Here is a 25114-nt window from a genome sequence, read left to right on the forward strand (position 1 = left end):
AGTCAAAATTATATATATTTATTTGCATTGTGCACAGAGAAATAAGTATTTGATCCCCTACCAACCATTAAGAGTTCAGCCTCCTCCAGACCAGTTACACGCTCCAAATCAACTTGGTGCCTGCATTAAAGACAGCTGTCTTAAATGGTCACCTGTATAAAAGACTCCTGTCCACAGACTCAATTAATCAGTCTGACTCTAACCTCTACAACATGGGCAAGACCAAAGAGCTTTCTAAGGATGTCACGGACAAGATCATAGACCTGCACAAGGCTGGAATGGGCTACAAAACCATAAGTAAGACGCTGGGTGAGAAGGAGACAACTGTTGGTGCAATAGTAAGAAAATGGAAGACATACAAAATTACTGTCAATCGACATCGATCTGGGGCTCCATGCAAAATCTCACCTCATGGGGTATCCTTGATCCTAAGGAAGGTGAGAGCTCAGCCGAAAACTACACGGGGGGAACTTGTTAATAATCTCAAGGCAGCTGGGACCACAGTCACCAAGAAAACCATTAGTAACACATTACGCCGTAATGGATTAAAATCCTGCAGTGCCCGCAAGGTCCCCCTGCTCAAGAAGGCACATGTACAGGCCCGTCTGAAGTTTGCAAATGAACATCTGGATGATTCTGAGAGTGATTGGGAGAAGGTGCTGTGGTCAGATGAGACTAAAATTCAGCTCTTTGGCATTAACTCAACTCGCCGTGTTTGGAGGAAGAGAAATGCTGCCTATGATCCAAAGAACACCGTCCCCACTGTCAAGCATGGAGGTGGAAACATTATGTTTTGGGGGTGTTTCTCTGCTAAGGGCACAGGGCTACTTCACCGCATCAATGGGAGAATGGATGGAGCCATGTACCGTCAAATCCTGAGTGACAACCTCCTTCCCTCCACCAGGACATTAAAAATGGCTCGTGGCTGGGTCTTCCAGCACGACAATGACCCGAAACATACAGCCAAGGCAACAAAGGAGTGGCTCAAAAAGAAGCACATTAAGATCATGGAGTGGCTCCAGACCTTAATGCCATCAAAAACTTATGGAGGGAGCTGAAGATCCGAGTTGCCAAGCGACAGCCTCGAAATTTTATAAATTTACAGATGATCTGCAAAGAGAAGTGGGCCAAAATTCCATCTAACATGTGTGCAAACCTCATAATCAACTAAAAACATCTGACTGCTGTGCTTGCCATCAAGGGTTTTGCCCCCAAGTATTAAGTCTTGTTTGCCAAAGGGATCAAATACTTATTTCTCTGTGCACAATGCAAATATATATATATAATTCTGACAATGTGATTTTCAGTTTTTTTTTAAATATAATCTATCTCTCACTGGTAAGATTAACCTAGCCTAAAAATTCTAGACTGTTCATGTCTTTGACAGTGGGCAAACTTACAAAATCAGCAAGGGATCAAATACTTATTTCCTTCACTGTATATATATATATATATCTACATAAGTTTTTTTTTAAACTTATTTTAACTTTTTGAGATACAGCTGCTTTGTATCCTGTATACAAAGCAGTTGTATCTAGCGTTTAGACCTGAATACGTCAAGGCCGGTGGGACTGACTGGTTCAGTGACAGCGGGTCCTGCGTGTCTCTGACACCTAGGTTATCGATCACATCTAAGTTATGAATTTAGGCTTCGTTCACATCTGCGTCGGGGTTCTGTTCATGTGTTCCGTCAGATATTTCCGTCAGGGGAACCCATGAATGGAAAAAGAACGGAAACCATAGCTTTCCGTTTGCATTACCAGTGTTTTCAATCGGCTATGCTATTGATTCCGCTGAAAAAATGGAAACCTTACAGAATGTCACGAAGCGGGTTAGTGGACCCACTAGGCCGTACCGCCGCAGCGGGGAGGGAGCTGGCCAAACAACAGGATACCCCAGAAATACAATGTTCCGCACAAGGGTACCTGAATAGTCCAGATGGTGGCTGCAGCTCTGGCACAGATGAGATGGGTGCAGCAGATGGCGCCAAACGTGGCGGATGACACAGGAGCCGCAAGTTGCGCCAGACGTGGCGGACTCCTCTGGGCATGGCAAAAGACACAGGACGTGGCGGATTCCTCCAGACGTGGCAGATGACACAGGACATGGCGGATTCCTCCGGACGTGGCAGATTATACAGGACGTGGCAGATTCCTCCGGACGTGGCAGATGACACAGGAGGTGGTGGATTCCTCCGGACGTGGCAGATGACACAGGACATGGCGGATTCCTCCGGATGTGGCAGATGACACAGGACGTGGCACGACTCGATACTAAGGCACATCACGGGAAACAGGAACGGGTAACAAGGCAAGACAGACTGGGAAAACTAACAACGCTCAGGCAAGGATTAGAAGGCCAGGGGCCTTCTTATAGACCAGGAAATCGTGGCAGTTGATGATGATCACGATTACCTATTTGCGCTGGCCCTTTAAGGCCGGGCGCAAGCGTGCGCGCGCATCCTACGGCACACAGCCGAACGGAGCGGAAGTGAGCGCTGGCATCTCCTAAGAGGGAGACGGGGACCAGCGCTCACGGATCCATGGCTGCGGGCCTCGTGAGCTGAGTGAACCCGACGGCCCACGGCCATGGACGCTACAGTGTCCCCCCTCTTATGCCCCCTCTTCTTGGGGCCAGAGCGAGAGAGGAATTTTTTAATAAGAGCAGGAGCGCTGAGGTTCTCTTCTGGCTCCCAGGACCTCTCCTCAGGACCAAACCCTCTCCAGTCCACTAAATAGAAAGTCCTTCCTCCTACCCTTTTGCAGTCCAGGATCTCTTTTACCTCGAATACATCAGAAGGACCGCTGGGGGCAACTGTGGAACTAGAAGTCTTGCTGTAGCGGTTCAGAACCACTGGTTTCAGGAGGGACACATGGAAGGAGTTAGGGATTCTGAGGGTAGGAGGCAGCCGCAGCTTATAGGAGACAGGCTGTAATGATGGGGGTAGGGAAACTGACCTAATCTACACGCCACTCTGTCCCTGCCTACTTGCAACGACCCGCCCTAGGCGACGGGGTACAACTGGGCGGCGGTCCCTACGCTCAGTAAGTGCACGAGACAAACAGACAAGGGTACACAAAGCTAAGGAAAATGGGGCAGTTGCCCACGGCAACACCGTGAGCAACAAGAGTGGTGAACGAGCCGAGTCAAACCAGGAGTGTATGAGGTACCAAACGCAGAGCAGGAGAGTAGTCAGTAAGCCAGGGTCAGTATGGAGCAGGATCAAATAGTTAGGAGCTGTAGCTGGGCCAGGAAACCACACGAGAAGAATCACAAGCAAAGGAGGAACAGGAAAGGCAGGTATAAATAGACAGAGGGCGGGAGCTAGCTCCGTCTGGCCAGGCTGCGATAGGCTCTCCCACTCCTAAGCCTGCCATCCTGAGTGGTGGAAGATGGAGTCAGTCTCACAGACATAGACTCAGGTGCAGACTGATTACCTATGGGCGTATACACAGAAGTTGTGCCTGGCAGATCCTTTACACAGGCTTAATCTGTTGCAGGATCTCGAAAGGACCATGGAACCTGGGAGCAAACTTGTATTAAGGCACTCTCAAGCGAATGTTCCGAGAGGACAGCCAAACTTTAGTCCCTGGAAGATACTGAGGTGGCTCTCTTCTCCTAGTATCCGCCTTTCGCTTCATGCGATCTACCGCCAGCAAAATAGAGGACCGGGTCTGTTGCCAGATTTGCAGGAAGTCCCCATATGCAGAATCAGCAGCGGGTACCTGAGATGAAGTCAACACAGGAAGAGGGACTCTGGGATGTTGACTGTACACGATGTGAAACGGAGTGGAGGTGGTGGACTCACTTGTGTGGTAGTTGTATGAAAACTCGGCCCATGGAAGAAGCTGTACCCAGTTATCGTGCTGTGAAGAGATAAAGTGGCGGAGATAATTTTCCATGATCTGGTTGATCCTTTCAACTTGCCCATTGGACTGGGGGTGATAGGCTGAGGAAAAGTCCAAGCTCACATCCAGGAGTTTACAGAGGGCTCTCCAGAACTTTGACGTAAACTGAACACCCCGATCTGACACGATAAGAAGAGGCAGGCCATGCAAGCGAAAGATGTGTAGAATGAAGAGACTCGCCAGACGAGGAGCAGAAGGTAGGCCGGTCAGCGGGATAAAATGTGCCATCTTAGAGAACCGGCCCACCACCACCCAGATGGTGTTGCATCCTGCTGAGGGAGGAAGGTCTGTGACGAAGTCCATTGCGATGTGCTGCCAGGGGGCACTGGGTACAGGCTGAGGTTGAAGCAGGTCGGCAGGCTTGGAGTGAGTCACTTTGTTAGAGGCACACACCGTGCAAGCAGAGACAAAGTCCAGAACATCTTTAGGTAGCGTGGGCCACCAGAAGTGACGAGCAATCAGGTCTCGGGTTTTACGGACACCAGCGTGCCCAGCCAGTTTAGAACTATGTCCCCAGCGGAGAATTCTTCTCCTGTCTGCCAACCGAACAAACGTCCTTCCAGGAGGGATGTCTCTAATCTGCAGAGGATAAGCGGTAACAACGCAGGACGGGTCTATGATAGTCTGAAGGGACTCCACCGTGTCTTCCGTCTCAAACGATCTAGACAGGGCATCGGCCCTCACATTCTTGTCAGCGGGACGGTAGTGGAGCAGAAATTGGAAACGGGTGAAAAACAGCGACCACCTGGCTTGACGGGGACTCAGTCGTTGCGCAGACTGAATGTAGGTGAGGTTCTTGTGGTCTGTGAAGATCAGGACGGGGTGAGCAGTGCCCTCTAGAAGATGTCTCCACTCCTCCAGGGCCAATTTGATGGCCAGTAGCTCCCGATCTCCAATGGAGTAATTGCGCTCAGCAGAAGAAAACAGTCTTGAGTAGTAGCCACATACCACTGCCTTTCCTTTGGAGCTCCTCTGGAACAGAAGTGCACCTGCACCAACAGAGGAAGCGTCCACTTCCAGAGAGAACTGCCGAGATACGTCAGGATGATGGAGGATCGAGGCTGAAGTGAAGGCTCTCTTGAGGCTAATAAATGCGGACTCTGCCTCTGGAGTCCACACTTTGGCGTTCACACCCTTCTTGGTAAGGGACGAGATGGGGGCCGTCAGAGAAGAGAAGTTAGGAATAAACTGCCGGTAGAAATTGGCGAATCCCAGGAACCGCTGTATGGCCCTTAAGCCTTGAGGACGTGGCCACTCCAGGACAGCTTTCACTTTCTCAGGATCCATCTTGAGGCCTTGATCCGAGATGATGTAGCCCAGGAAGGGCAGAGAACTCTTCACAAAGACGCACTTCTCCAGCTTGGCGTATAAATGATTCTCCCTTAATCGTAGTAGAACCTGACGGACATGCCTCCGATGAGTCGTCTGATCTGGGGAGAAAATCAAAATATCATCGAGATAAACAACAACACAGAAATAGAGTAGATCTCGGAAGATATCGTTAACGAACTCCTGAAACACTGCGGGAGCGTTACACAGTCCGAAGGGCATCACCAGGTATTCGTAGTGCCCGTCCCGGGTGTTAAAAGCCATCTTCCATTCATCACCTCGGCGAATCCGGACTAGATTGTAAGCCCCCCGCAGGTCTAGCTTAGAAAATTTTTGGGCTCCTCGTATGCGATCAAACAGCTCAGAAATGAGTGGCAACGGGTATTTGTTCTTGACTCTGATCAGGTTGAGGCCCCTGTAGTCAATGCAGGGACGAAGGGATCCGTCCTTCTTTTTAACGAAGAAGAATCCAGCCCCGGCCGGGGAGGAAGACTTTCGTTTGAAACCCCTCTCCAGATTCTCCTTGATATAGGCCGACATGGATAGAGACTCTGGCAAGGAGAGAGGATATACCTGTCCACGGGGGAGAGAGGCATTAGGAACATGTTCAATGGGGCAGTCATAAGTCCGATGTGGAGGCAGCGTCTCAGCCTCCCTTTTGCTGAAAACATCTGCATACTGAGCAAATTGGGAAGGCAATCCCGCCAACGACTGAGGCAGAGAAGGCTTCACAGGATGGATCTGCAACAGACAACGACCATGGCACTTGGAGCCCCATTGGAGAACCTCTCCAGAATTCCAGTCCAGGTCTGGGGCATGTAGTCGAAGCCAAGGCAGGCCCAGCAGAACAGGGTTGATGGCCTTGGGCAAAACAAGGAAAGAAATAAGTTCGAAATGCAGGACTCCAACCTGGAGCTTCAACGGCTTGGTCTTAGAAATGATTGGATCAGGCAGAGGCAGTCCATTAACAGAGGCAACAGCCAAAGATGTCTCCAGGGGAACTGTGGGCAGCTGAAGATGATCCACAAGCTCTTTCTGGATGAAATTTGCAGCAGAGCCAGAGTCAAGATAGGCAGAGACTTGATGCGTCCTGTTGCCAGATACTAGGGTCACAGGAATAGTCCTTTTGGAACTGAATGCTCTGTTAGGTTCCGTTCCACCTAGGGTTGTCTCTCCAACCAATCCCAGGCAAGGGGGTCTCTCTGGCTTCTGGGGACACAGACGCACAATATGGCCTCCACGGCCGCAATACAGACAAAGTCCAGAAGTGCGTCTGCGTTGACTCTCCTGGGTAGACAACTTGACATAATTCCTCTGCATAGAATCCTCTGGTGGAATGACTGAGGGGGATTGCGGGACAGCAGAATCCAGCCTGGGAAGTTCTCTCTACCGGAGAACCTCTTGGGAACGTTCCCGGATCATCATGTCAACTCGGGAGGCGAGTAAGATAAGATCGTCCAGGGTAGATGGCAGATCGCGAGCAGCCAGCTCGTCCTTGATCCCTGAAGACAGTCCCTGCCAGAATGTAGCCACCAAAGCCTCGTTGTGTCAGGTCAATTCAGCAGCCAGGATACGGAACTGGATGGCATACTCGCCCACGGAGAGGTCTCCCTGGTGTAGGGTCAGAAAGGATGCAGCAGCCGAAGAAACTCTCCCAGGTTCCTCAAAGATCGAGCGGAAGGTCTGTAGGAAGCACTGCAAGTCCCGGGTCTCTGGTCCCTGATGTTCCCACAGAGGATTAGCCCATGCCAGGGCTTTGCCAGTAAGGAGAGAGATGATGAAGGCGATCCGGACGTCATCCGAACAGAAGGACCTGGCATGTAGTCTGAAATGGATCAGGCACTGTTTCAAACATCCCCTGCAGGACCTCGGATCTCCGTCATAGCGTGGAGGTAGCGGCAAGAAACACAGGGGTTTGGTACCGGTACAGACAGGAAGTGTAGCAGGCGGAACCGCAGCAACGGGTGCGGAGATGACTGTGGTTGGAGCAAGCAGCCGATGGGCTATAGCATTCACCAACAGGAGGAGCTGGTCTTGTCGTGACTGGAGATCTTCCATCTTGGCCAGCATGGCTTGTGTCGTCAAAGTCTCAGGTTGACCAGCGGGGTCCATGGCCTGAGCGTACTGTCACGAAGTGGGTTAGTGGACCCACCAGGCCGTACTGCCACAGCCAAACAACAGGACACCCCAGAAATACAATGTCCCGCACAAGGGTACCTGAATAGTCCAGATGGTGGCTGCAGCTCTGGCACAGATGAGATGGGTGCAGCAAATGGCGCCAAACGTGGCGGATGACACAGGAGCCGCAAGTTGCGCCAGATGTGGCGGACTCCTCCGGGCATGGCAGAAGACACAGGACGTGGTGGATTCCTCCGGACGTGGCAGATGACACATGACATGGTGGATTCCTCCTGGCGTGGCAGATGACACAGGATGTGGCGGATTCCTCCGGACATGGCAGATGACACAGGACGTGGTGGATTCCTCCGGATGTGGCAGATGACACAGGATGTGGCACGACTCGATACTAAGGCACAGCACGGGAAACAGGAACGGGTAACAAGGCACGGGTAACAATTGGAACGGGAAACACTAAGGGACCATTTGCAAGACAGACTGGGAAAACTAACAACGCTCAGGCAAGGATTAGAAGGCCAGGGGCCTTCTTATAGACCAGGAAATCGTGTCAGTTGATGATGATGACGATTTCCTATTTGCGCACGCTGGCCCTTTAAGGCCGGGCGCGAGTGTGCGCGTGCACCCTACGGGACACAGCCGAACGGAGTGGAAGTGAGCGCTGGCCCGCGGCCATGGACGCTACACAGAATACAGACAAACAGAGACCATTAGCAATTAAAGCATTCCTATTGAAATCAATGGTAATTCAAACAGAAAGCTATGATTTCCGTTCGGTTTCCGTTCATGGGTTCCCCTGACGGAAATATCTGATGGAACCCGTGATCGGAATCCTGATGCAGATGTGAATGAAGCCTTAGATGCGATCGGTAACAGCTTGATCCTGTGCATTACATGCATTGGGTGGGCCAACTGGGTTCAGGCCCACTCAGATGTGTTTTGCCCCCCCTGTGCTAAACACCTACATATCCCTCTGCTTCCGAGTACTTCCCTGTCCCCCTAATTCACCAGACTTGAACCCAATTGAACATCTGTGGGACCTCGATCATCTTGTTTGCTCTATGGATCCTCCCCCACGCACCCTCCAGCAAATGTTGGATGCTCTGCAGTCAGCATGGCTCCAGATACAACCTACCAGCACCTTATTGAGTCACTGCCAGCCCGTCTAACTGCTGTCCATACTGCACACGACGGTAACTCTGGATATTACCTAGTGGTCATAATTATGGGACTCGACTGTGTACATAAGGCTGGGGAACCTCTTTAAGTTGCTATTTAATAAAACACAATTTAAGTTTTTTCATTTTTCTTTTATAGATATTAGGATAAGAATAGGGTTAGGTAATAACCATACAGAGATATAATGCTGCAGGTAAGGGGTGATATGGTGGTGTCCTCTTTTTTCTGAACATCTTTTCCAGGTTTCTTTAGAGTGTGCCACCTATGACTGGTGATAAAGGTCATATCCAGGCCTGAGGGTTCCCACTGTCACTCTGCAGCGTTGGTTCTGCTGCAGGTTAGATGTAAATGGGGTTTTTTCTCCTCTTGTATCTGAATATTATTTCCGGGTCACTTCAGGCCGTTCCACAATGACCAGTGATAAGGGTCTTGTCCAGACTTGAGGGGTTCCCACTTTGCTTCTAACTTTTTTTTTTTTTTTTGGAGTTCTGGAGGGGTAGGGTTTGGGTTAGGGTGAGGTAATATTTCTGCAGAGATATTATGCTGCAGGTTTTGGTACTTGGGTGTTGTTCTTCTCCTCATTTTCCTGAACATTTCCAGGTCCCTTTAGAGTGCGCAGCTTTGACCGGCGATAAAGGTCTTGTCCAGGTTTGAGGGGTTCCCACTGTGCCCCTGCAGCAATGGTTTTGCTGCAGGTTAGATTTGATTAGGTGGTGACCTCCTTATCTTCATCCTGAACATTATTCACGGTCGCTTTTGGGTGCGCTGCTATGATGATAGGGTTCGTGTCCAGGCTTGAGGAATACCCATGGTGTTTCTTGAGAGTCTGTTGTTGTTGATTCCAGATGTTTTTGACTACATATGATAATGCACTGATGGGACGATGGTTCTTGATGTTTTTGTATTTTTTTTTTCTTAGTCCACACTGAGAGCATAACGCCACAGGGCTCCAACCAATAATGTCACTATCAGGCAGCAGACTCCGGCATAGATGGCATAGAGGATGTAGCTCTGGAAGAATGTTTGGATTTTCTCCAGGGTGGAGGGTACATGTTTAATCATTTCCTCCTCCTTCTCCTCTGGTATTTTTGTTGATTCCAGAGAATGACGGAAGTATCGCTCTACTTCGGAGGCTTCCCTTGTATCAGTCGGTGTCACTGAAATATAGAAGATAAATAGAAGGAAATAATGAGAATGTCGTCTTCTGTATAAACAGCGCTGGATCATAGACAGACATAGATTTTCATAAAGAATTCTTTACTGTAAGAGCAATGCAGAGGAAGGAGGAGTCACTGATCTAGTATATACATTTAAGTGACAGATCAGAATATTCTAGAAAAGAAAATATTTGAGAGACTTTAAACTTTCAGAAGTCTTACCATCCAGATAGTAGAATTTGCGGAGTATGATGTCCTCATCCGTGACCTCACAGGCATAAGTCCCCGTGTGGCTAGCTCGTGTAGGCTCAATCATCACAAATAGGTCTTCCCCACTATAGATGTCTTTGAAGTAACCTAAATCAGTCGCCTTCATCTATAAATAAAAACGTTGATGACATCAGAGAAGACATTCCTTACGTTTTTGGCATACTTCCAGACGACTGTCGCATAGTCCGAAAGGGGAAAGGACGCCCCGCAGTGGATGATGGTCTTTTCCAGCTCTATCACATGCATTTCCTCAACTGAAAAGACAGAGAAGGGAAACAATGGTCTAACACAACTATAAACTAACAGCTTTACATGAGATTTATAAATTGATGATCGAAACTTACTGGGACAGGTCACGGGGAGCTGGCAATCTTCCTCGGCACATCGGCTGCATTTAAAGACTCGGGCCTCTTTCTGAAGGCCTGGGGGAAAAACACAGAGGGAGTGGGGTCACATGTCTGAGGTAAATGAAGACCCCTCATGTACATAAAGGAGGTCACACGTATCATCCTGTCTAATGACATTACTCACCGCATGGAGGTTTGCATTCTGCCGCTTTATGACCTAATAGAAGGAATAGATACGGTTAAGGCTGAATTATGTTGTGTGGGGGAGGGGGAGCAGACAAGAGATGATGGAGAATATATAGAACACATGTACTGTCTGTATCTGAGGATATTTAGTTACTTACTTGCGGTACGGTCTTTTACCCCTTTAACAAATTCAGCAATTTTGATTTCAAATTGTTCCACCCAAGATGGTGGAAAGTCTAGAAGAAATTAGAGATAAATAGAAAGAGATAAACATTGAATTTTGACAATTTAAAAAATTTGAGATTTAATGAACTTACATAATTCGCAGATTTTTCTGACTTCTTTTTCGAAGCCCTTCAGATACAATCTGATCTTTTGTATCTGGGAAAAGGCTGTAAAGAGAAGAAGACAGATGAGTTTATGCCGGGTCCTGCAGACATTGTATAAAGTGATCTATGATGGAGATGGGGTTCCTGGGTGAATATTATGTACAAGAGATTTCCTGCTCTGACTGATGTTAATGCAACAAGTGACGCTTCAGTCTAGCAGGACAATATCTCAATACTGAGATGACATGTTCTATGTATAAGATGAAGGAGTGATGAGAAATAGAAGCAGATAATAGTTACCTATCACGGTGTCAGTCAGGGGCTCGAAACCCCTGTGAAGCCTCTGGAGACAGTCTACGGCTTCCATCTTCTTCAGCGAGACAGGATAGTGGCAGATAGTGGCTCTGTCTGCTGGAGTAGTGAAGCAGTTGAGGCAAGATGTCACTACCTCCGCTCCACATAGAAGAATTACTCTCTCCAGCCGCAGGCTATTATAGGATCCCTCCTGGTTATAAAGGAAATGTTACCAATAATAACTTTATATTAGAGAATTGCCGATAATGTAATTCTATAATATATTATTTTCTAGTGACTTCAAGGCATCCAGTACTCACGTGTCACATCCAGCTGACGAATGACTGATCTGTGGCGAAAATGCAGAAAAAAAGCAGTTCCGCAGCAGTTTTAATATTTGTTTTTTTACACCATACACCGATCATCATAAATAATGTTATACATTTGTTGTACAGGTTGTTATGGTCATGGCGATACCAAATATATCTATATTATTTCATATTTTGGGACTTATATTTTAGCAAGTTTTTTTATTATAAAAAAATGTGTGTTTCTGTGTATTTTCTTTACTTTTTATTTATTTATTTATCGTTCATTTTTTTACATTCATTTAACTTTTTTTTTTAATCCCATAAAGGGATTTATCATTTTTATTTTGTAACTGCAATGTACTGGCATAGATCTATATGCCAGTACATTAGCCTGTCACTGATTGTACGCAGGCAGTTGTTAGGACATACCACAGTATGCCCTAACAACAGGAAATAAGTTCAGACAGCCCTGGGGTCCTTCAATGGACCCTGGGCTGCCTGGCCATATGAGCTATGGGATTTGATCGCGTCACAGTTATTTTCTGTGACGCTATCAAAGAGCAGTCCCCTCTCCTTGAACGCTGCGATCAGCTTTTAACGCAGATTTCAAAGGGTTAACGGCGGAGAGAAGATGTTTCTCTCCTCTCCGCTGTCAGAGCAGGGCCGTGGCTGTGTATTACAGCCGTTGCCCCGCTCTCGATCACGCGCACAGACGGCTGTCACACAGGACGAGAATGCTCGTCCTAATGCGCGAAGTACTCGCTGTTCAGGACAAGCATTCACGTCCTGTGTCGGCAACCAGTTAATAGGGTTTATTTCTAGGATCACATGTGATAAATGTATACTACTATATTCAGAAATTACATAAAATCTATTCCCAAATATATACTAGTCCTTCTCAATGAATTAGAATATTATCAAAAAGTTTATTTATTTCAGTAATTCAATTCAAAAAGTGAAACTCTTATAATATATAGATTCATTACACACAGAGTGATCTATTTCCAGCATTTTTGTATTTTAATGTTGATGATTATAATAATAGTTAATGAAAACCCAAAATTTTGTGTCTCAGAAAATTTTAATATTATATAAGCCCAATTTAAAAAATTAAGGCTCATTCAGACGTGCGTGTAACAACAACGGCCGTCACACGGACTCATGTATTTCAATGGGGCCATTCACACGACCGTTGTTTCAATGGAGCGTGTGAAGGGTCCGTGAAAAAATAAGACATGTCCTATTTTACTGCGCGTCACGCATCCCTCCATAGACTCTAGTCTATGGGGGATCCGTGACAACACGTCCCGCACTGGTGCACCTCGGATGTGAAAAACTTCAGCCTTACTGTACTAGTGACATGGACAGAAGACCCTCATCAAACACCCTCACCTCTGGTATGAAAAAAAACATCATATGTAAAATTCCACAATGGCACAAGTATCAAAAAGTCGGTGCGCACAAAACTAGAACGAAGCAAAAGTCAACCAATCAGATTGAAGTTAAAATTTTACTTGTGGAAAGGCATCTGACTAATCACAATAGCACTGGTTTACTGCATGTTATGGTGGTCACAGGTGGTTGGAAGTGCGGGTGACATTCAGTGAGACATCTGCCCATCCCCCAGCAACCCATACTCCGCTACCATGAAGAGCACCAATCCTTCACTGTTATATAAGGAATGGGAACAAACAGACATTTTGCAATATGTCCAAAAATCTCTTGCTCTACCAATCTCCATCACTCCACCCGCAAAAACTGAGTTTTACAATTCTTGCATCAAAGTTGCAGTGCGGCGCAACTGTATGGGAGGTGGCAGTCACGTGTAACTTTGCATAGTTTATTCTGTTAAAAAAATAGTTTGTGGATGTATGTAATTTTTTTATGTATTATCGAAAACATAAATATACACGACAATGGTTTGCTTCTTATTTACATCTTTTTTACAAAAATTGACGTGGTAAAGCCTACAAACACTTGAGAGGCAGCCATTTTGTGAGCAGGAATAAAACTCAGCATAATGTGACCAAGAACCAAGTGACATCCCCAAAACATAAGCCACAAAGAACCTCTAGCCACCAATTTCAAGTGTCTTGCAAGGCAGCCATTTTGTGATCTTAATTTACTCCACAAAATGGCTGCTTTTAGTGCCTCAGAGATATCAGTAGGTTCAAGTTGCTCATTAGGCAGCCTTGTATATTGGTAACAGGTAGGCGTGAAATCCTATACAAAATGTCAAATTTTTCCTGTCACAGAAAATCAAATGGCGACTAGTCTCAAGCATATTCAATGGCAGACATGATAGGCCTCAATATCAAAACAGCCCTTCTTGCCATAACAGCCAATCAGAATCCGTGTTTCATTTTTTCAACACAATGTAGAAAATAACAGCTGAATTCTGATTGGCTGCTATGGGCAACAGGGTCACCTGAGGCCCAATGTGAACTGTTCAACTTTATTTATAAATGTGTTTTAGCAGCAAAATTTGGAACAAAAACATTGCATGACATGGAAATTTCACTCATTCTTGCATTGGGCCCCCGGGGGTCTCTATGCGGGGCCCTGCTTGCTACATTATATTACATATGCACGTTCATAAACCACATGACCAGCAACAGCTTAAATTTTGTCCATACACAATAAAAAAACAACAATACGTTTTTAGTAGAGAGCTCAATGACTACTTAAGCCACAAGGAGGGTAGCGGCTTATGCCATCTTTCTAATACCACATCCAATATGAGCTAACTACGAGTATGGTGCCTGTCGACCATTACTGCAATAGTTGCACCCCATTGAATTCAATGGATTTGGAGGGATAGGGGTTGTATGAGGTAAATAAAATGGCATGCAATTCATATTGGCAGCCGTCTCGTTCCGGGTGTCATGCAACGCAAGTAGCGATTTAGCAATACAGACCTACCCCTCATGTATTGATATGGTCTCCGAGAAGAAATGTCTTTGTTACCCGTAGTGTTACCCACTTTTTATCATTCCAGTGCAATTTAGAAAATAAAAGCAGAAGGGGGGCGGAGCCTGACCGCGGAGAAATGGCAGCTTAGTTCTTCAGCTCCTCACACACACGACCTAGGATCACTGAAATAGCAAGGCACCATGACCTAAATGGTCAAAATCGGTAAGACCGACACAAGGGAACAACAGGGGACGTTAAAAACCTCCAAAGGTCAGGCTGATCTAGACAAATTTTTAAAAATGAAACCTTCTCAGGGTCAAGCTCGCCAACCTAAAATGGCGCCGCACACCATCCCAGAGACGAGACCAGAGGACGACTCTGAGGAGGACAGTGATCAAGAGACTGCTTCTGCTTCTACAGCCTCGCACACTGAGAAAGCCCCAATTTCCCGGGCTTACCTTAAGAAAACTATCCTGCAAGCACTCTTAAAGGGAACCTGTCACCAGCATTTCACCTATTAAACCAGCAATACCTGGTGGTAGAGGGTGAAAAATCATTTCTATATAACCTATAATTGTCTTCTTAGTCGGCTCTGTAGCTTTAGTATTCAGCTTTTTAGTGTTCCCACTCCGTATGCTAATGAGCATAAAAGAGTCAGATCTTCATTTGAAAAGAGTCAAATCTTCGTTTGAAAAGAGTCATATATTCATTCCTCAAGTCTTTCCGAGTTTACCCCGCCTCCTTACTTTTGATTGGCAGCTCCTCACCTTCCCCCCGCACACAAAATCCTGCGCTTGTGCATTGATGTCCTCTTCTGGTGTGTGTGCACAAAGGGACACTGGATTATTACGATAAAAGGCGCAAAATGTTTGCGGACCGTTATTTACAGTCGGAGGAGGAATTTAGGAGAGGGGATAACGGCAATGAACTTTTTATAGCAGCGGCCAGTGAGGGATAAGTAAAGTTCAATAGGTGAAATGCTGGTGACGGGTTCCCTTTAAGCCGATGATGAAGGACCTCTCAGACATCAAGGCGGATGTCCGCCATATCGGCAACCGCGTGGAGCATTTGGAGTCGGTGGTTACGGACTCAGTCAGCTTCTGTGATTCATTGAGCCATAAGGTACAACAGCAAGAAGTCCAACTCAATCATGCGATGACTCTCCTAGAGGATCAAGAAAATAGAAGCAGGAGGAAGAACGTCAGTTTCAAGGGCATACCTGAATCATTTGCGTCTGAAGCATTACATGCGGTGGCTATGCAGATATTTTCGGACCTGCTGGGTCAAGAACGAGCATCTGCCATTATTATTGAACGAATTCATAGAGCATTGCGTCCAGCGCCGAATGGGTCGGATCCTCCTAGAGACGTTGTATGTGGATTACTTAGCTTTGTGGATACATCAGCCATTTTACAAGCTAACAGAGCACGTGCAGAAATTGTGTTGGAAGGTGTGAAGGTTCAACTGTTTCAAGATGTAGCGGCATCCACTCTATCAAAGCGCAGAATGACGCGTCCTTTACTACTCAAACTAAAAGACATGCAGATCTCATATAATTGGATGTATCCCTTTGGTCCAGCCATATTGAAAAGTGGTAAAAGAATCGTTATACATACACAGGAGGATTTGGAAGATGCCTGGGAAAAACTGGGAATAGCTCCTCTGGATAGTCCTTCTTGGATGCCTGCGCATACTGACCTGCGTCTGCAGAATCTACCACAGCTCACTCCATGGGTGACGGCGGGAAAGTTGAGATCTCCTAGGCCCAAGAAAGCTCAAGCAAGAATTGAAGATCAAGACTACACTTGAGTATAGTCAGCCTTTATTGTTATTGATATTGATATTGCATATAGTTCATTGACTGTCTTTGCATTCTAGTTATGTATAAGGAAGGGTATATCTTAGTAACTTGAGAATTCCCTCATATAATTCATAAGATTTTCTTTTATGTTATGATTCTATATTGTGCCTTAACAAATTGGAATAATGTATATTTTGATTTAGTGGTTCTAGGTCAGGTATCGGTTAAGGGTAAATGTTTCTCCGTTCCCCAAGCTCTTTATCACAATCTTGGTTCAGTAGTGGTTACCCTAATGCTATGCACATGATGTGTTTTACCATGGTGACTGGTGACATGCTGTACTTGAGCCAGGTTCACTCGATTGCCCCGGGGTCTAAGGGTCGAGGGCTCCCTGATAGAGATTTGATTCTTAGATTCTGGCTGCATTTCTTCTTTGCTATGTATATAAGTTCTTTCTCCCTGTGTGTCTTCTGTCTTTGCTTGCTTTCCCACCCTATTCCACTCATGACACTCACTACAATAATACCGATGGTGTTGATCAATGGATCTGAAAACTCAGCAATATTATGGCAGAAATTAATATAGTTACGTATTATGTGAGGGGCTTGAACTCCCCGAACAAGCGGAACCATGTGTTGACGCTGGTAATAAAAGAGAAGGCCTCTATGGTGTTTTTTCAAGAAACAAATTTTAAAGAAGGAAGAATACCTCACCTGCCAACTCATTACTTCAATAAGTGGTTCCACTCTGGTTCTTTACTCTTTGCAGAAGGACCTATTATTTTGTGAACGAACTGTAATGTTACATTGAATCCACTGAGTGACTCTTCTACTAATAGGTCTGCTTTATCGTTTGCTGCATTAGATAGAATTAAAAGGAAACTTCAGGGCTTACAGTTAGTTGATGCTTGGCAGACGCTCCATCCCTCAACTCGGGACTTCACCTTTTACTCTCTAGCATATCGGTCACACCAGAGATTGGACTATGTCTTTATACATGAGAGTCTGCTTACGCTCTAAAATTGGGTCTATGACACTTTCGGGTCACTCCCCCGTTAGTATTTCTTTATCCCTTTCTAGTTTGCCTCTTCGGTAGTGGTCTTGGCGTCTTAATGATACTCTTTTAGACAATATTATACATAGAGATTATTTAGCTGATCAATTACAGTTTTATTTTGACGCCAACATCTCTCCGGAAGTTACGGCCACGTGTGTATAGGAAGCACATAAAGATTATATGAGGGGCCTTCTCGTTTCCCTGGGTACAAGGGTTAAAAAAGAAAAAAGCAAGGCGATTAATTCTTTACTGACTCAAATTTCGGTATTGCAAAAGCTTCATAAGAGATCGACAGCTCAATCAGCTCAAAAGGAACTTGCTTCCTTGAGACTGCAGCTGAAAGATTTGCTAAACCAGAAGTTGGCAAAAAATCTGCTTCATTATAAAGAGAAGATTTATGCGCATGGAGACAAGAGAGGGAAACTCATGACTGCTCTAATTAAAAAACGAAAGGAAAAATCCTTTATTTCCCGAATTAAGGGAGTTGGGGGCGCTGTGTGCAGTGGCGTAGCTATAGGGGTCGCAGCGGTCGCAGTTGCGACCGGGCCCGTAAGCGAGGGGGGCCCGTAGGCCCCCCTCGCCACACTAACGCTGACTGTAGGGCCGGGCAGCCTATCTGGCAAATGCCAGATGCCGGTGTATGTAGTGGGCTGCTGCTGCCCGCCCACCTCTTTATCCCCAGCGGTGGGCCCTGCCTTGTAGTCTGACACATTTCCCCTCCATGAGCAGCGCACAGCCCACTTGCTGGACGCTATACTACGCAGCCTGCTGCAGTCCAGCCAATTAGTGTGGGTCATACTGATTGGCTGGGCTGCACTAGGCTGTGTACTACAGCGGCCAGCATGTAGAATGTGCACTGCATAGGGGGGAATTGTCGTGGTCCTAGCAGCAGGAGGTGCCTCATGAGTCGTCGACTGACCTTTTCCACTTCCACTCCCCCGGCCCCATCATATTACATCTTGTACCTGCTCTGCATAAGTAGGTATGTCCAGCCACCCGCCCACATTCATCCTCGGGGGACAGAGTGCCGGCTACATCATGGCTCACAGAGCTGAGCTGAGACATAGTCAGACTCAAAGGTAAGAGCCAGGCAGCACTGCAGCAGCTTATAAGAAAAAAGTGTGTCCCCAGTACTTTGCAAAGAACTACTGTCTGTTATGCCCTTCCCCTGCATGGGGAACTATAACTCTAATCCGATCATGTGTGATACTGTCTGCTGGGCCTTATATCTAATCCAATCATGTGTGATACTGTCTGCTGAGCTACTGTATCTAATCCTATCATGTGTGATACTGTCTGCTGAGCTACTGTATCTAATCCTATCCTGTGTGATACTGTCTTCTGAGCTACTGTATCTAATCCTATCATGTGTGATACTGTCTGCTCAGCCACTGTATCTAATCCTATCATGTGTGATACTGTCTGCTCAGCCTCTGTATCTAATCCTATCATGTGCGATACTGTCTGCTCAGCCACTGTATCTAATTCTATCATGTGTGATACTGTCTGCTGAGCCACTGTATCTAATCCTATCATGTGTGATACTGTCTGCTCAGCCACTGTATCTAATCCTATCCTGTGTGATACTGTCTGCTCAGCCACTGTATCTAATCCTATCATGTGTGATACTGTCTGCTCAGCCACTGTGTCTAATCCTATCATGTGTGATACTGTCTGCTGAGCCACTGTATCTAATCCTATCATGTGTGATACTGTCTGCTGAGCCACTGTATCTAATCCTATCATGTGTGATACTGTCTGCTCAGCCACTGTATCTAATCCTATCATGTGTGATACTGTCTGCTGAGCCAATGTATCTAATCCTATCCATAGTTTATAGGGTCGTAGTGCTATAGATATGCTATGCTGTCTCCTATACACACATTTTTTTTTGGGCGGACACATATGTATTGGGGCTATTTCCCCTGATATTTTAAGTCCTTAGTGATGCCTCTGGCTGCTAGTGCTGCATTGTTGGGTCACTTAGGAGACCCAGCGATGCTGCGGACCGTCGGCCATGAGAAGTTTGCGGGGGGGGGGGCCCAATAAGAACTTTTGCATCGGGGCCCATGAGCCTTTAGCTATGCCCCTGGCTGTGTGCACCTCCACGTCTGATATAGCTAAATAATTTGCTTCATTTTATTCATCCCTTTATCATATCAAAGCTGATGTGTCTGGCACCCAAAGTGCTCAGAGAGATACTCGAATTTTAAATTTTTTAGAGTCCATCGATTTGCCTTCTCTGTCTTCAGACAGTAGGGCAATAAGGGATTATTTTAATGTGTGGGGGTATTATTCTGTGTGGGGGCAGTTTTAGGGGCATTATACTGTGTGGGGAGGCACTATAGGGGCATTATACTGTGTGGGGCATTGGGGCATTATACAGTATGTGGCAGCTATAGGGGCATTATACTGTGTGGGGGCAGCTATGGGGAAATTATACTATGTGGAGTAGCTATGGAGGCATTATATTTTGTGGGAGGCATCTTCAGAGTCATTATAACGTGTGGGGAGGCACTATAAGGGCATTACACTGTGTGGGAGTAGCTATAGGGTATTATACTGTGTGGGGGGCACTAATGGGTCATTATATTGTGTGGGGGTCACTAAGGGGCCATTTTACTGTTTGGAGCAGCTATGTGGGCATTATGTTGAGTGGGGCAGATTCAGGGGCATTATACTCTGTGGGGAGGAACTGTGGGGCATTATACTGGGTGGTGGCAGCTATAGGGGCATTACACTGTGTGGGGGCAGCTATGGCGCATTATACTGTTTGGAGGCAGCTATGGTGCATTATCCTGTGTTGGGGCACTAAGTGGTCATTATATTGTGTGGGGGGCACAAAGAGGTCACTATACTGTGTGGGCGCAACTATTAGAGAATTAAACTGTGTGGGATCACCTATGGGGGCATTATACTGTGTGAGGGGCAGCTTTAGGATCATTATAATGTGTGGGGAGGCATTATAGGGAATTACCCTGTGTGGGTGCTACTATGGGGGCATTATACTGTGGGGGCACTAAGAGGTCTTTATACTATGTGGGGCAGCTATGGGGGAATTATACGGTGTGTGGGCAGCTATGGGGGCATTATAATGTGTTGGGGACAGCTTTAGGGTCATTATAATGTGTGGGGCGGTACTATAGGGGCATTACACTGTATGGGGACAGCTATAGGGGAATTATACTGTACGGGAGCAGATATAGGTGCATTATCCTGTGTGAGGGCACTAAGGGATCATTACCATTTGTGGGGGCAGCTATGGGGCATTATTCTATGCGGGGGATAGTTTTAGGGGATTATACTGTGTGGGGAGGAACTAAATATTTTTTTGTTCTAGGAAATTATGGAAAGACTTTTTTAAAGCCATCTACTGTAGCTACTGTGACCAGCACCTGTGGTAGACAGTTCTCACAGTAAAGAAGGCTTGTCGCCTCTGCAGAGTGCCCCCTTGTTTTTTAAATTGGTTTTACATGGAACAGGATTTCAACATATTTTTTTGTATGTGCCATTAATATATTTATATAAGTTAATCATGTCCCCCCTTAGTTGTCTTTTTTCAAGGCTAAATAGGTTTAATTATTTTAATCTTTCCTCATAACGTAGATTCTCCATGCCCCTTATTAGCTCTGTTGCTCTTCTTTGTATTTTTTCCAACTCCAGGGCATCCTTTCTATGAACTGGAGCCCAGAACTGAATTGCATATTCTAGATGAGGCCTCACTAATGCTTTGTAAAGTGGTAACATTATATCCCGGTCCCGCGAGCCAATGACTCTTTTAATACACGACAATATCTTGCTGGCCTTTGAAGCAGCTGATTGATATTGCATGCTGTTATTTAGTTTATGATCTACAAGTACACCCAGCTCCTTCTCAACAAGTGACTCCTCCAGTGTAGCTCCCCCTAGGACATATGATGCATGCAGATTGTTGGTACCTAGATGCATAACTTTACATTTATCTACATTAAACTTAATTTGCCAAGTGGATGCCCAAACACTTAGTGTGTTCAAAGCAGCTTGCAATTTACGAACATCTTCCATAGACTGAACAATAATACTATTTAAAGGAACAGTGTCATCACAATTTTTTTTTTAATATGTTAAAGATGTTAGTGCTTTATTAAAAACGTTTATATTTATTTGTGTGTTTGTGTTTTACTTTTTCTTATTTTTACACTTTTTCTTCCCTATGGGGGCTGCCATTTTTTGTTCCATTTCTGTATGTGTCGATTAACGACACATACAGACATGGAATACGGCAGCCACAGTCCCATAGGGACTGCGAACGGGTCCCGTCCCATCCACTTCTGTGTACGCTGTCTGTGTGGGAACTGCGCATGCGCCGCTCCCACACAGTCCAATTTGAAATGCGCGCCGTCCGGCGCCATTTTCCTGTGGACCGGAAGTCGCGGCCGGACAGTAAGATTACTACTTCCGGTCGCGGCTTCCGGACTTGTGCACTTGGACCAGCGGCAGCAGACGGAGCGGACGGGCCGGAGGGAGCCGCGGCGGCAGGAGCAGGTAAGAGATTTCTATGTATGTTCGTGTTTGTGTACGTTTACTACTGTTTGTAAACCTACTACTCTGTGTGTTAGCTCAAAAAATGGCGACACACAGTGTAGGAGGTTAGACCGTTCAAACCCCTCGTTTATCCCGGCACTAGCCAGATAAAGGAGGGGGGGGGATGCTGAGAGCTCACTAGAGCGAGGGCTTTTTACCCAATTTTGCAATGCTGCAATTTTGGGAATAGCTCCATCTAGTGACCAGCAATGGGAAATATTATAAATTAGAATCTAATTTATAATATTTCCTGACTCGTGAAAAAAATAAAAAAAATTTGAACAATGTTTAATCACCTACACACTAAATGTTTAATTAAAAAAAACAAAACATGTTTTTCTGGCAACACATTCCCTTTAACAATACAGTTAAATGAATGGCTTAAGTCTTGATGAAGAGGAGAAGGCTTTGGGCTCCTGGAGCACTGGGCTGACTTTTCATTGGGGTACAGACTGTATTCTGCAAATTTGCACCTAAGTGGAAGGGGTCTGCTGTGCTGAGGGAGAGAATTCTAGCTGGTGTGGCGGAGTATTTAAACTAGGGCTGAGGAGGGAGGTCAATGTAGAAAATAAAGGGGTAGTTAGGTTTAAGAGTTCAGACTATAAATAGACTGTGGGGAGAGGATTAGGCAACAGGATAAGGAGATCCGTTTGCTACAAAACAACATTGAAGATAAAAGTGCCCACAAAATGTCAAATAATTAAATTTCTGATACTGAATGTGAAAATTGAAAGGCAAGTTAAAGTGTGTGTTCACAAATGCCAGAAGTCTAGCAAACAAAATGGGGGAGCTGGAGGCCTTGGTACTGGAAAATTTTATGGCCCAGTGTGAGGAAGACCCGACTAGAGGTGACACTCTGTTGGATCTGGTCATTTCAAACAATGCAGATATTGTTGGCAATGTCACAGTTTGTGAAAACCTCGTTAATAGTAATCACAATATAGTTGCATTTTACCTATACTGAAAAAAACAATCACAGGCTGAGAGGGCAAAAACACTTAATTTTCAGAAGGCCAATTTCCCTGGGATGAGGGCTGCAACTCAGGATATAGACTAGGAACAACTAATATCAAATGATGGTAAAAATGCTAAATGGGAGATCTTAAAATCCACTTTGGATAATTATACTGCAACATTTTTAGGTAACAAGTATAAACGACCAAAATTAAACCCCACATGGCTTACGCCTTCTGTAAAAAGGGCTATACATGACAAAAAAAAAGGCTTTTGAAAGATACAAATATGAGGGTACAGCTCTAGCCCTTGTAAATGACAAAGAGCTTAATAAAATCTGTAATAAAGTAATAAAATCAGCAAAAATACAAAATGAAAGGCAGGTGGCCAAAGATAGCAAAACCAATCCCAAAAACTATAAATTCAAAAAAGACAAGGTCTGAACATGTAAGACCCCTAAATAGTGGTAATGAGGAATTTAGTCACAGGGGATCAAGAGAAGTAAGATTTACTAAATGGGTTCTTTAGCTCTGTATATACAACAGGAGAAAGAACAGCTGATGTAGCCGGGGAGGGGGTGGGCGGCAGGGGCCAATGGTAGTGAGGTGCATACTATTGTAAACACTGTATGTCAGCCTAGAGATCAGTGTATAAGGCAGTATAGAGACGGTAATATAATCGTATCATTGGTAGCAGTGTGGAGACAGGCAGCCAATCAGAAGCCGGCAGATGGCCAGGCCTCTGATGCTCTACTGCCGGGACACTAGCTCCATGATGCGTTGGGAGCTAGCCAATCAGGTGCCGGCAGTCTGCCGAGCCCCTAATAACCATGATTACATGATGCTATCTTAGTGTAAGGACACTCACAAGAGGAAAAGGAAAGGAGAAAAACCCTCGTATAAGTAAAAGAACCTGAAACATAAGACTAAGCAAAATAATAGAGTTTAGACATTGGGATAAAGGTGGCTGTATATAGTAACAATCATTAATAAGATAAATACCGCCGGTAAGAGAATAATGCTGAAATAAACAAGGGGGGCAAGGGGGAGGGGTTATGACTTGAATAAAATGCTACCCAGGATATATATATTAAAATTGAAAGAATGATATATACTAAATTAATTAATTAAATTAATTTATATAATTAAAATAGAAGTGACAATATATAATTAAATAAATAAATGAATGAATTAATAAAATTACACTACATTAGCTGTGTGTGTGTATATATATATATATATATATATATATATATATATATATATATATATTGTAACAACTTGGGGACCACTTAGCTCATGGGATCGCCATCTCCCGGGTGAGATGGTTGGCACACATAGAAAGTTCACTCCAAAAAGGTTTAAACCAGCCGCAGCTAGCTTTATTGTCTTCACAAAGCAATCAGTGGTACAACAATAATCATACAAAATAAACCCTAGGCCGTCCAGCCTCTAACTAACACATTCAGTGTTCCTCACTACGTGACGCTGAGCCTTGTGCCCAGCACCTCAAAACCTTCAGTTTTACCTCACACGGTGGAGACTCTCACAGGCTAGCATGCCTGTCTTCCCCAGACTGAGAGCCCTGTGTGGACTGCACACGCCTAACTAGGCTCATCAGACAGCCCAAGCACCAGCAGAGAAAACCCTCTCTGCTGTACATGCTCCCTGGTTGCTTAAAACCTGAGTTTCTGCACCATCCAGTAGCTGCACTGCTACATATCCCCCCCCCCCTTTGATAAAGGCCGTAGGATTGATCACAGTTCAACCTCCCTCCAGGGTCAAAGCTCCTACGTTGGGACATAATCACCCTTAGGGTCACCCCTACAGTAACAGACATTTGATAATCACCCCTGGGTGTATTAGACAGGTGCTCCTGCAACTCTTCTATGTTGGCATGCCTAGCATCCTCATCCCTTGTAGGCACTACTAGCTTTTGCTGATCACAGCCGTATTTACATGTGTGGTGCCCTACATTCAGGGACCTTTCCGCATCCATGAAGTGGCTTTCTGTGTCACCCCTTGGTTTAGACACTGGCTCATAGTATTCAGTAACACTCATCTCGTGAGTTTTGGTATACACCGTACCATCTACCAAACCACTTTCAGACGCTATACTCCCCTCCATGTTGGAGTTTTTCATCTCAGCATTTATACTCTCAGACTGTCCGTCCAGAGACAATTTTTCACCATCACTAGGTATGGCCGGGCTGTACTCCAGGTTACCACCATCAACAATCCCAACCTCTAGGGAAATCTCAGATACACCTGGCACATCTGTTTCCAAGGACACATCCTCTGGATTACCATCAGTAACAGAACGCACATCACACGTGACACACTCAACATTCTCAACTACAGCCTAAAGGGGCACACTTGAAC

At 45.5% G+C, this 25114-nt stretch overlaps 2 protein-coding genes across 2 annotated transcripts in view; both read right to left on the reverse strand.

The window, feature by feature from the left end:
* The window catches only part of ISOC2 (isochorismatase domain containing 2), a 224627-nt gene that overhangs the window by 6857 nt on the left and 192656 nt on the right, over nucleotides 1-25114 (reverse strand). The gene's annotated exons all lie outside the window — the stretch shown is intronic.
* LOC142661474 (sperm acrosome membrane-associated protein 6-like) lies at nucleotides 8716-10106 on the reverse strand. The gene is made up of 2 exons (XM_075838871.1): nucleotides 9932-10106; nucleotides 8716-9709 (listed from the first exon to the last, which is right to left on the reverse strand). Exons 1-2 carry the CDS (start codon nucleotides 10083-10085, stop codon nucleotides 9468-9470), a joined length of 396 nt encoding a protein of 131 aa, XP_075694986.1. The 5' UTR covers nucleotides 10086-10106; the 3' UTR covers nucleotides 8716-9467.

Source organism: Rhinoderma darwinii, chromosome 10, assembly GCF_050947455.1.
Source record: "Rhinoderma darwinii isolate aRhiDar2 chromosome 10, aRhiDar2.hap1, whole genome shotgun sequence".
NCBI lineage: Eukaryota > Metazoa > Chordata > Amphibia > Anura > Rhinodermatidae > Rhinoderma > Rhinoderma darwinii.